Here is an 11736-nt window from a genome sequence, read left to right on the forward strand (position 1 = left end):
CTGTGGATGCATGCTGAGTTAGGTCAATCTCCCCTCCATGGCCAATTGAGAATTCCCGACGCATAAAGTACAGAAAGCTTTCGTCGAGTCACCACTGACGGGCTGAACACACGTCTTTTTTGCTTCACATTGTTTGTTGTTGCACAGTCTCTTTTGCAGGTTTATACATATTTCCTTGATATGCCAAACCGACAGAAATTACTTTGCAGGAATTGCTGCGTTTATGCTATACTGTGATTGGATGAATATGAACAAGATGTAGGTCAGGAGATGTACAGTATTATCATAAGGACACGTATACTTGGAATGGAGGGTAAAAGAGAGGCAAAGGAGAGTGAGAGGGTGAGGAAGATGGTGAGCTCGAGTCGGTTAAAAATGGCAGAAAAAAGAGAGATGGTTTGTTAAAGAAAATGGTAGAAAGTGTTAGCAGAGTGAGATGGAGACAGGACGAGAAATGGAAGTGAATGAGGGTGGTAGGTGTGGTAAAGTTCTCAGGGCCCGAGGCTTGCACCGAGTGTCAGGATAAAGAACAATCTTTGACAGTGGGAGTGAAGTTTTTGGAAAAAGTGGACCCTTGGCTTTTGACTGATCCATTTGTGGTTTCAGGGTGGGTGAAACCAGAGTTGGGTGCTGTGGAATCGGTGCAGGTAACCAGAAGTGGTCTTGTGATAATTGTGTTTCTGCTGGTCAGAGGGAGAAGGTGCTCCGCGTTAAACGAATGGGGACAAGAGATGTGAATTGTTTCTCTCTCAAGAAAAGGGCGTCATTGAAAGGAGTTATTACTGGGGTAGCGGTAAATGTGAAAGTTTACCAACTGAAGGGGAAGCTTCCCGGTGTTTGTGATGCTCGTCGTTTGGTGCGACGCAGACTGGGTGGCGTGAGTGGTGAAACAGAAGAGTTGTTGTCTGTTGTTGAGTCTTTGCCTGACAAAGTGATGTTAGGATATATAAGTTATCCTGTACGAGCTTTTGTGCCGAATACATTACGTTGTTACAGGTGTCAAGCTTATGGGCATGTGGCAGCAGTGTGTAGGAGGGCAGTTCAAAGGTGTGAGAAGTGTCCAGAAGGGCATGAGACAAAGGAATGTGTAGCATTGGGAAAAGTAGTGATACAGTATGTGTTCATTGTAGGGGTGCCATGGGGCAGGGTATCAGAAATGTCTGGTGCAAGAGAGGCAGGTTGAGGTTTCCAGGGTTAGAGTAGTGCAGAAGTGTTCATATGCTGAGGCAGTGAAGAAAGTAGAGGAAGATGAGTCAAGGGGGAGGGATCCTGACAAGAGTGGTGTGAGTAGTAGATCTGTACCAGTACAGCACGGAGGCCAAAAAGTGATATATGTTTCAGTAAGATTGGATTTTTTGCATTTATAGCAATGGTTATCAACTGTACTGCAGGGACGGAACGTACGTCACAGAAAATTGTGGTTGTGGTGGCAGCTGCAGAGAGGCATTTGGGTGTTCGAGACTTGACATCAGAAGAGTTACAGGGCGTGTTAAGTGGTGGTGTCCATCCTTTCAGGCTGTTTGCCTGAAGTAGGACTAAATATATTTAAATAGTGGAGTAGGGTGGTGTTTTAAAAATATATATATGTTTTAGTGAGTTTAGTTTTAGGGTATTTGTTTATTTATTTTTTCAAGCAAAGTATAAGGGAGTTATACTCCAGTATAGTAGGTGGTGGTAATGTAACATTTCTTGGATGCCAACCGCCGTTAAACTTCCTCGAAGAAGTACACATTGTTGGATTACTTCATGGAGCAAAACATTTCTTAAATGTAATAATGAAGCATTTTCTACATTCAAATGAACCCCCTGCAACTAGACATGGAAGTTTGAAGACATGTTGTCTTCCAAGTCGGTAATTGAGAAAGTATCATCACCAAGTAAAGGTTGGTTGAACATTTGTGCTATGCTTAACATTACATTTTAGTCATTTAGCAGACGCTCTTATCCAGAGCAACTTACAGTTTTGCATTCAGACTTGCATTCATCTTAAGATAGGAGGGACAACCACAAATCACAGTCTTAGTAAGTAGCCTACATTTTTCCTCAATAAAGTAGCTATCAGCAAAGTCATAGATAGTAATGGGGAAAAAAGTAAAGTGCCAAGTGTTAATTCACGAAAGGCTCACCCAGCTGGATCAGTAAACATGGTCTGATTAGGCGATTATATGTTTAATAGCATACCCGGTCTAGTAAATAAGCAGCAGCCACAAGATGTTCAAAGTCGTCTTCCCTTTGAATTTTAAGATTATATGTGACAAGTTATATAATTACCCAAGCTCTGCTGGTACCTAAAAGGTTATTTCAGCTTTCAGTTTAGGCCTTTTAAGCTATGAAGCACAGGGAAAGACTCTTTTCACGCCACTTCGATACCAAAGTGACTTTTTCGTAGCAGGTTAAGAGAATTAACGCAGAAGGTTAGGTGAATTAATGCAGCAGGTTAGGAGAATTAACATAGCGGGTTAGGAGATTGAGGTTAAGGTTAGCAAAAATTCTCTCCTAACCTGCTATGAAAGTCCCATGAAGCACCACTGCCAGCAATTCATCTTGGTCTTGTTTTCCAGCTGTACGCACCCCCTACCCCCACTTTCTTCAGGCAGGTACAGGGTCACCTGTCCTCCTGCAGGCCCCGTCGTGTCGGAATCTTCTTCTTCTATGGTATATTGGCGATGGTATATCGCCACCTACTGTGCGGGATGGAAACAGGATTCCCAAAAATTTAACAAAATACCAATAAATAATAAAAATATACATGTATATAAAAAGAAATGAACTAAAATAAAACTACCAAAAAATAAATAAACTAAACTAAATCAAACAAGTTTTCTGTTAAAAATGTAACAGATCTGATCCATACACAGGCTCAAGGGGAACCTGGGAGAGCGGGTCTTCCGACGCCAGTACCCATTAAGCCCCAAAAACGTTTCTGCCGCAGCCACAATAATGTCCAGTTTCTTAGACTTCTTTGAGACTTGTGCTGTACAGTTTATAACTGTGGCAATGAATGCCACAAAATCCACCTTTTTAACACACAGGGTATCTTTTGACTGGCAGCAAACATTTACTACAGGCTGTGATGTATCCACTACCATATCTTCACTAGCATCACTTGTATTCTCAATTATTTTAATCGCCTCCGCACAGGCGATTCGATAGACTGCTCTAACTTTTGCCACGTAAATCTCCTTCACCCTTACAGGGCATTCCAGGAACGCGGGATCATGATCCCCACCACAATTGCAACGCTGTCCTCCTTCAACACACCATTCTTCAATATACTCTTTCCGTCTGCACATACTTGAAACATGGCCAAATCCTTTACAAAGTTTACACTGCAATGGTTTGGGGATGAAATATCTTACAGCGTATCTTACATAACCATGCTTCACATGCGTATGTATTTGCTCTTTATCAAAAAACAACAGGACCGGCAGACTTTCTTATTTTTCTCCATTCACCCGCCGGGAATTGTCTTCAGGTATTCAACCTGAACATCGATTTTCACCCCTGAGATGACTCCTTTGACGGGTGCTCTACTCCAAAGTTCAAAACACAAAACTTCTGTTGTTCGGATTCTTTTGAGGCTCACTGCAATCTTACTCTGTTCTTCAGAAATACAATTAATCAAAATAAGGTCACTCCTGGTCTCTCTGACAGACTCCACTCCACTTTTCCCAGCGCATACTTAACCATTTGACACCTCAAACGTGTTTTTCCCACATATGCATCCTTACTCAACAAACACATTACAACAAGAAGTGATTCATTATCATTCATACACATATCCTCCACTCCAATTTTAGCCAATTTTATTTTTGTTCCAGTTTTCACTATTACTGTTGTCCATTCAAAACATTTGTCTTCACCAACTTTGCTCGACGCGCTGCTTGATTCGAACTCAGCATCCACTTCTGCCATTTTTTCCCTTGTGTCAGAATCACCCCACAAAAGGTGCTCTGATGTCGTAATTAGCACAGGCGGTCGGTAGTGGAAAGACAGGAAGAAGAGAGATCATGATACAGAAAGCAGTGGAACGTCTAGTAAAGAAAGCATAAAGAGGGCCAAGGTAGGAAGCAAGAGTAGTGATGTGTTGGAGTGGAAAGTGGTGATAGTGTTGGATGAGACCACAGGGCTTCACTTACACGCTATCTGACTAACTAATGCTGTAGAGAAAGAGGTAGGTGAAGTGAAATTAGCCCGGTTCATTGGAAATAGTAGATTGTTAATATTGTGTGATAGCCAGGCTCAGCAAGAGAACATTTTGAAAATGGAAAAGCTTAATGGGAAGAAGATTAAAAGCCATGTCCCTGGTGCTTATCCTAGATTGAGGGCAGTCATCACTGGGGTCCCAATATCTTTGTTCATAGATTATATTAAAAATATATAGGCTCAGTCATAATGTAAGGTTATCAATACGACCCGGGTTGTGGAAAGCAGAAATGCCAGGTTGAAGGTTATTGTGGAGATGACAAAAGAGATATTGGGGTTAACAGATGTAACTGTTGGTTGTTGACATGCTGAACAATCCTAAGGGTGGAGTGTTTCAGCATAATATAGATCAACTTTAATGGGGTTGGGGAGGTGTTTTGGGGGGAGGGTGTGGTAGAAGTTAGGGATTTATTTGGTTTTGAATGTTATTTTCATGGTAGTACAGAATTGGGCAGATCATGATTGATCCTACATTCCAACACAGTAGGTGGCGGCATTCACTTTAACGATTGTTTGCGGGCCGCCATAATATCATAGAATAATTAGAATTAGCGCAGCAAGTCTGGTGTTTGTTTTCATCCCTTACGTCCAGTAGATGGCAGCAAATCTGCAGGACGATGTGGAAATATTTTGGAACAGTGAAGGTAGAAAATCTTCTTCTCTGGTGGTTTTGTTTTGAGTCTTTGGAGGACCAAATAACACGACAAATAATGTGTTAAAAGCCCATAGGAATGATAGTTAAACATTTGTCTCACATTCGTAAAATAGAAATACCATCAGCTAACATCGAAAGTACACCGTTCCTTTTGCGTTAAATGCTCCTGAAGTCATCATTTTGGTAAGTTATTTGACGGCTAGTCATAGGTAATTTAGATATCTGGTAACACGGCTAACGTTAGCTATCTTCAACACACTGTAGCAGCTGAATGCCTGTATCGAGTTTGCTTGCACAATTGTACCATGTGACTTTGCAGCTTGTACGGTTGCGTTAGCTAGCTAGCCACAAAAATATGCACCGGTTAGCTAGCTATATTAATAGCTATAACGTTAGATAGCTCTCCTTCAGCTACCTTCCCGGGTAAGCAACCTGGGCTGGGCCGTGATTTAAATATATATATATATATATATATTTAACATTTTATTTACCTAGGCAAGTCAGTTAAGAACACATTCTTATTTACAATAACGACCTACTCCGACCAAACCATAACGCGGACGACGCTGGGCCAATTGTGCGCCGCCCTACGGGACTCACAATCGGTTGTGATACAGCCTGGAATAGAACCAGGGTCTGTAGTGACGCCTCCAGCACTGATATGCCTTAGACCGCTGCGCCACTCGGGAGCCCAGGGGCTAACGTTATGTCGCTAGTTAACATGTTTAGCTAACCAGCTCGTTAGGGCCAAGGTTGCTATTTACCTCTTAAACAGCAAGAGACTGTTGCCTATAGCCAAGTCTAGCTAGCTATGTTAGTCTCAACAGAGATTGTCTTTAAAAAAAAATTCTTATTTAATTAAGGTTTAACTAGGCAAGTCAGTTAAGAACACATTCTTATTTACAATGACAGCCTACTTGTAAAGCCCCCCCCGGCCGAACCCTCCCCTAACCCGGATTAAGCTGGGCCAATTGTGCACCGGCCTATGTGACTCCCAATCACGGCCGGTTGTGATACAGATGGGATCGAACCTGTGTCAGTAGTGACGCCTACTTAGTGCCTTACCCACTCTGGAGCCTTGTTCTTTAATGTTCCTGTACTACATTTGGTCTGTATAATTATACTTTCCACTCACTTCTGTGTTCGTCCAATCAATGATTTTAATTGCAAGCGTTTGTTCTCGCAGATGCCATTGCCTAAGTTAAATAAATCTACACAATCTAGCTAGATAACGGTCACACATATATTTCAACTTGTTAACAACCAACTTGACATGTATCTTTCAGATGCCATGGTAAAGGATTGCATTGGTCCGAAGAGCATCTGAGCTACAGTCATTATCATGGAATGGAAAAGGCTTTCAGAATAAGTCACTTGCCCACACACATGAGTGCTGTGTTCCCCTTGCGCTGGGCCAAGCGCCATGCCTGACCGGGACAGCACCTACCTGTCAGGTGGTGGTGGGAGCAGCAGCAGCGGCGGGGTGGGTACTAGTGTGAGCGAGGAAGTGGGGTCTGGTTTAGGAGGGGGCACGGGAGAAGGCCGGGGGGGATCCGCAGGAGGTGAAGACAGTGGCTCTGGTTCTGGAGGCATGGGTGGAGGAGGGGCCCTGGGGAATGGGAACAACTGCAGGGGAGGTGGAGCCGGGGACCCGGGGTCAGGACCAGCCCCGGATGGGGTCTGCAGAGACTTCTTGAGGAACGTGTGTAAGAGGGGCAAACGCTGCCGCTTCAAACACCCCGACTTCAACGAGGTGCCAGACCTCGGGGTGCAGAAGAACGAGTTTGTCTTCTGCCACGACTACCAGAACAAGGAGTGTGTCCGCTCCAACTGCCGCTTCGTCCACGGCTCCAAGGAGGATGAGGACTACTATAAGAAGTCAGGGGAGCTGCCCCTCAGGCTGAGGGGGAAAGTAGCTGCAGGACTGGGCCTGTCCCCCATGGACCTCCCCCACAGCCGAGGTGAGGTCCCCATCTGCAGGGACTTTCTGAAGGGTGAGTGCCAGCGGGGCAACAAGTGTAAGTTCCGCCACGTCAAGAAGGACAACGAGTACGAGCCGGCAAGAGTGGGTGTGGGGAGTGTGTTGGGCCCAGGGGCCAGTGGGATGGTGAACACAGGTGGGGGGGTTGGGGTGGGTGCCTGTGGAGGCATGGCTGGACTAGTGGGGGGTGGAGGTGGGGGCAACATGATGGGGATGGGCTGCCCCAGCCTTGGGGGTTGCAGAGACCCGGGTATCTTAGGGGTGGGAGGAGTAGGGGTAAGTGGGATTGGGGGTTGCATCTCCATGGGGGCCTCAGGACCTCGCCGTTTTGACAGGGGCCCCTGCTCGGCGTACGACCCCCTGTTTGAGAGCGGTCTGTATGAGACGTCGCCTCTGGAAGCCCCTGTTGACCACACAATGCTGCAGCTGAAGAGACGCAGGCTGGAGGGTCTCCGGCTGGACGGGAACGTAGGGGGGCACTATGAGCTGGGGGTGCAGGCGGCCCTCTCACCCCGGCCCCTGGAGTACAGGTTTCTGGAGGAGGAAAACACCCTGCTGAGGAGGAGAGTGGATGAATTGAAGAAACAGGTCAGTCTAGCAGACGTTTGATGATGAACATCCCTCCACACATAATCAACAACCACACATAATAATACAATGTATCTATTAACCTTTTAAGATCACTCCTCAAACACCTTGTTAATCTTTTCTTCAGGTGTCAAACCTCATGGCCACCAACGAGGTGCTGCTGGAGCAGAATGCCCAGTTCCGGAGCCAGACCAAGGTGTCGGTGATGACCCTGTCCTCCACCCCAGCCCCCTCTGAGCAGACCATGGCGTCCCCCATGGGCTCAGTCAGTTCCTACAACCACAGCATCGCCCAGACCCATACCACCCTGAGCAGCGCCGGGCTGCAGCCTCGTACCGTCACCCTCACACAGCAGGACCTAGTGGCCCCCACCGGTGCCCCTACAGTGCCCCCATCTAACGCTGCCCCACCCAGCGCTCCCCTGCCCCACCTCAACCCCGAGATCACCCCGCTCTCAGCCGCCCTGGTTCAGACCATCGCCCAGGGCATGGTGCCTCCCGTCTCCATGGCACCCGTCACTGTTTCAGTGGCGCCGGTGGCAGTATCCATGGCACAGCCTCTGCCTGGCATCACTATAAGCCATGCCACCACCCCCATGGTGTCATACCCTATCGCCAGCCAGAGTATGAGGATCACCACCATACCTCACTGATGCAGCACACTCTCCAGGACCCTCCCATGGAACTAAAGATGGAATTCTACATACCATCCCTATCTCAAGTTTTAATTACCCACTGCTGAATGACTTGAGGGGAGATGTTGAGGTGGGTGATCCCTAATGCCCACATGCCATGGGCAGAGAAAAGGTTAATGATGATAGGATGCCTTCACCACACAAACCCTGCTCTGTGGCAGTGTTGCAGGTAGTCCTTTGAGGTGACCTCTGAACTTGTTAAAGGTTTGTGTGCCAAAGGGACTTCCTCAAACAGACACCAAAAATAACGACAAACTGTAAAAATGTCAGGGTGATATTCATAGTTCTTTGACAAATTTGACTGTCATGACATTGCAAGGGGTTTATGACATTTTTCAGTTAGCTTCCATTATTTATGTTTATGGGTTTTGCTTGTGTAACTTAGATATTTTGCACACATTTAAGGAGAATAACAACCACAAGAAAATAAATCTGTCCTGTTATTACTAATTAATCAAGTTATCTAGAGTAATGTTATGGGAGGATAAGGTTACTGATTGACACACCATCAGATACATGTTTCAGTGTTTGAAGCATTGGTATCTTTGCCCTTTCCAGCCTAAACTCAGTTGAGCCTAAACAAAGGTATGTCTACCATGATGTGAATAGGTAAGCTTGGAATAGAAACACCTTTAGTAAACATGTTTTTGATCAATTCCAAATGTACTCGTCGTTTTATTCATTTGTAATTTAGCAGACGCTCTTATCCAGAGCGACTTAGTGCATTCATCTTAAGATAGCTAGGTGGGCCAACCACATTTCAGTCATAGCTACTTTGAGGAAAGATGTACTTACTATCTGTAAAGTCAGTGCCCAGGTGGTTCCGCCTTGGGGTGCCAGGACAGAGAAAAGCTTTGACTGAGCTGGAGCTGCCCTCCCGTAGGGGTGGGAGGGCCAAGAGACCAGAGGTGGCAGAACGGAGTACTTGGGTTGGGGTGTAGGGTATCAGCATAGTGTGCTTCACGGTGTACTTCTACACCTGCATTGCTTGCTGTTTGGGGTTTTAGGCTGGGTTTCTGTACAGCACTTTGTGACAGCAGCTGATGTAAGAAGGGCTTTATAATAAATTAGACTGATGATTGATTGAGCCTGAAGGTAAGGAGTGACAGTTCCTCTTGCTGCTCCGTAGGCAAGTACCTTGTAGTGGATACGAGCTTTGACTGGAAGCCAGTGGAGTGTACGAGGAGCAGGGTGACATGGGAGAACTTGGGAAGGTTGAACGCCATGCGGGCTGCGGCATTCTGGTAAGTTGCAGGGTTTTGATGGAACAAGCAGGAAGCCCAGCCAACAGCGTTTGCATTAGTCCAGATGGGAGAATACAAGTGCCGCTTCCTGTGTGAGGTAGGGTCATGCTCTGTTGCCACCTGGGTGTCTTTGCTATGTCATCTGCATAGCAATGATAGGAGAGACCATGTGAGGATACGACGGAGCCAAATAACTTGGTGTGAGAAGAGAGGACCTAGAACCAAGCCCTAGGGGACACCAGTAGTGAGTACGTGGTGCAGACACAAATCCTCTCCACGTCACCTGGTACGAGAGACCTGCCAGGTAAAATGCAGTCCAAGTGTGGAGAGGAGGATCTGATGGTTCACGGTGTCAAAGGCAGCCTATAGATCTAGGAGGATAAAAGGAGAGAATGTTAGCCTCCGTGTCACAGGAGAGCAGTCTCGGGTGACCGGTCTTGAAGCCTGACTTGTTAGGGTCAAGAAGATAGTTCTGAGAGCGATAGCAAGAGAGTTGGTCAGAGACAGCACACTCAAGTGTCTTGGAAATAAAAGGATACCAGTCTGTAGTGTGATGCCAGAGGGGTTGTGTGTTGGTTTCTTGAGGAGGGGATCGACTCAGGCCATTTTGAAGTCAGAGCGGACGAAGCCTGTGGTCAGGGATAAGTTGAGGGAAGTAAGGAATAGGAGAAAGTCTCCAGAGATGGTCTGGAGGGGATGGGGTCGAGCGGGCAGGTTTTCGGGGGCCGGACCTTAAGTCCCGGATTTCATCTGGAGACAGAGGAGAAAGATGTCTAGGAGTAGTTCTGTGTGAATGGGACAGAGAGGGAGGGGGTGGAGGATTGAGGAGGAAAATAGTTTCCTAGGGTTAGAGGCAGAAGTTGGAAATGTAGAGTGATAGTGGCTTTAGCAGCAGATAGAGGGGGGAGTGAAAGGGAGATTTAGTTACCTCCATTTTCACTCAGCAGCCTGCAGCCCTGTTCTGTAAGTTCACAATGAGTCACTCAGCAGGGGGGGAGGGCCGAGACAGACAGACGGGAGGAAAGGGGACAGTGTGAGTCATTGGATGCAGAAAAGGAGGAGAGTAATGTTGAAGAGGCAAAATTGGGGGATAAAGATTTAGCAGAAGGGAGAGAATTGCGACGGCACGTGACCGTCTGGGTAGGGGTTGAGTGGATAGGGTTGGAGGAGAAGGAGACCGACACTGAAACAAAGTAGGGATCAGCGACCTGGAAGGGGGTTTCCGTGAAATTAGTAGGCGAACAGCCTCTAGTAAAAATGAGGTCAAGCGTATTACCAGCCTTGTGAGTGGGAGGGGACTAGGAAAGGGTGAGGGCAAGGAGGGAAAAGAAATAAATTAATTGATGGCAGACGTCGGGAGGTTGAAGTCGCCCATTACAAAGAGAGGTGAGCCATCGTCAGGAAATGAGCTTATCAAGGTGTCAAGCTCATTGAGGAACTCTAAGGGCACCTGGTGTGCGATAGATGACCATGTTTGAGCGGACAAGTGACATTGACTGCATGGAATTCAATTGAGGAGATGGACAGGTAGGTGAGGGAGAAAAGAGAATCTACACTTAGGACAAATCAGTAAGCCTGTGCCACCACCGTGATAACCAGGGCCAAAAAGTCTAGGGACTGAAGGCAGCATAGGCTAAGATGAACTTGGTGTTCTTGACCACAGATCAGCAGTTCCAAATGCTGCCGAGACCAGGAATTCCACATGGGTTGTGCGCGCAGGGTACACTAAAAGGGTTGCAGCCAAGGGGTGGGGAGTATCTATAAAACCTACAGGGAAAGGAGCAAACGGGTATAGAAAACACACATAGTTGACAAAGCTACAAAAGAGCAAAATGAGACCTGAAAATAACTAGCTAAGATATTCACATCAAATTTTGTCACATGCGCCAAATACAACAGGTGTAGACCTTACAATGAAATGCTTACTTACAAGCCCTTAACCAACAATGCAGTTAAGATAAAATACCTGTAAGAAATAAAACTAACAAATAATGAGTGAGAGTGGTGTTAAGAATTCCTCTTTCCTTCCTCGTTCAACTCTGCAGAACTGTCTTTGTTTTGGGGACACCGCTTACAGCTGCCACTGAGGAGACGGAAGTACTAACACTAATTGCCAAGCAGAGGTGAAAAGCACACCTCCCAGTACTAATTCTTGATTGCCTTTGAGAGGATAAACCACTCCCCCTTCAATTCAGCCAATGATGAACAAAATGGCAACAATCACAAATTGCCCGGCCTCATAATCCTGGTTGATGTGCCAACAATCAGCTGCAAGTTATGAGCTGGTAGCAGTTCACACACCAAGTAGGCTACTGGGAAGACAGGCAGTACTTAAAGTACACTGAACTCAAAAAAACGCAACATGTAA

At 46.3% G+C, this 11736-nt stretch overlaps 1 protein-coding gene across 2 annotated transcripts; it reads left to right on the top strand.

Annotated features, from left to right (window-relative positions):
* The first annotated feature begins 4851 nt into the window (after positions 1 to 4851).
* LOC115207916 (zinc finger CCCH domain-containing protein 10) lies at positions 4852 to 8786 on the top strand. Of its 2 annotated transcripts, none has more exons than XM_029775491.1 (3): positions 4852 to 5044; positions 6148 to 7430; positions 7558 to 8786. In XM_029775491.1, exons 2-3 carry the CDS (start codon positions 6285 to 6287, stop codon positions 8080 to 8082), a joined length of 1671 nt encoding a protein of 556 aa, XP_029631351.1. In that variant the 5' UTR covers positions 4852 to 5044; positions 6148 to 6284; the 3' UTR covers positions 8083 to 8786. The 2 variants fall into 2 exon arrangements, with proteins under 2 accessions (XP_029631351.1, XP_029631352.1); XM_029775492.1 differs by lacking the exon at positions 4852 to 5044 and adding an exon at positions 5182 to 5284.
* Positions 8787 to 11736: the final 2950 nt, after the last annotated feature.

The sequence above is a fragment of the Salmo trutta genome, chromosome 14 (genome assembly GCF_901001165.1).
Source record: "Salmo trutta chromosome 14, fSalTru1.1, whole genome shotgun sequence".
Taxonomy (NCBI): domain Eukaryota; kingdom Metazoa; phylum Chordata; class Actinopteri; order Salmoniformes; family Salmonidae; genus Salmo; species Salmo trutta.

Coding starts and splice junctions, on each gene's coding strand:
- LOC115207916 (XM_029775491.1), top strand. CDS start 6,285: ATGCCTGACCGGGACAGCACCTACCTGTCAGGTGGTGGTGGGAGCAGC. Junction 7,431..7,557: donor TGGATGAATTGAAGAAACAG/GTCAGTCTAGCA, acceptor TCTTTTCTTCAG/GTGTCAAACCTCATGGCCAC.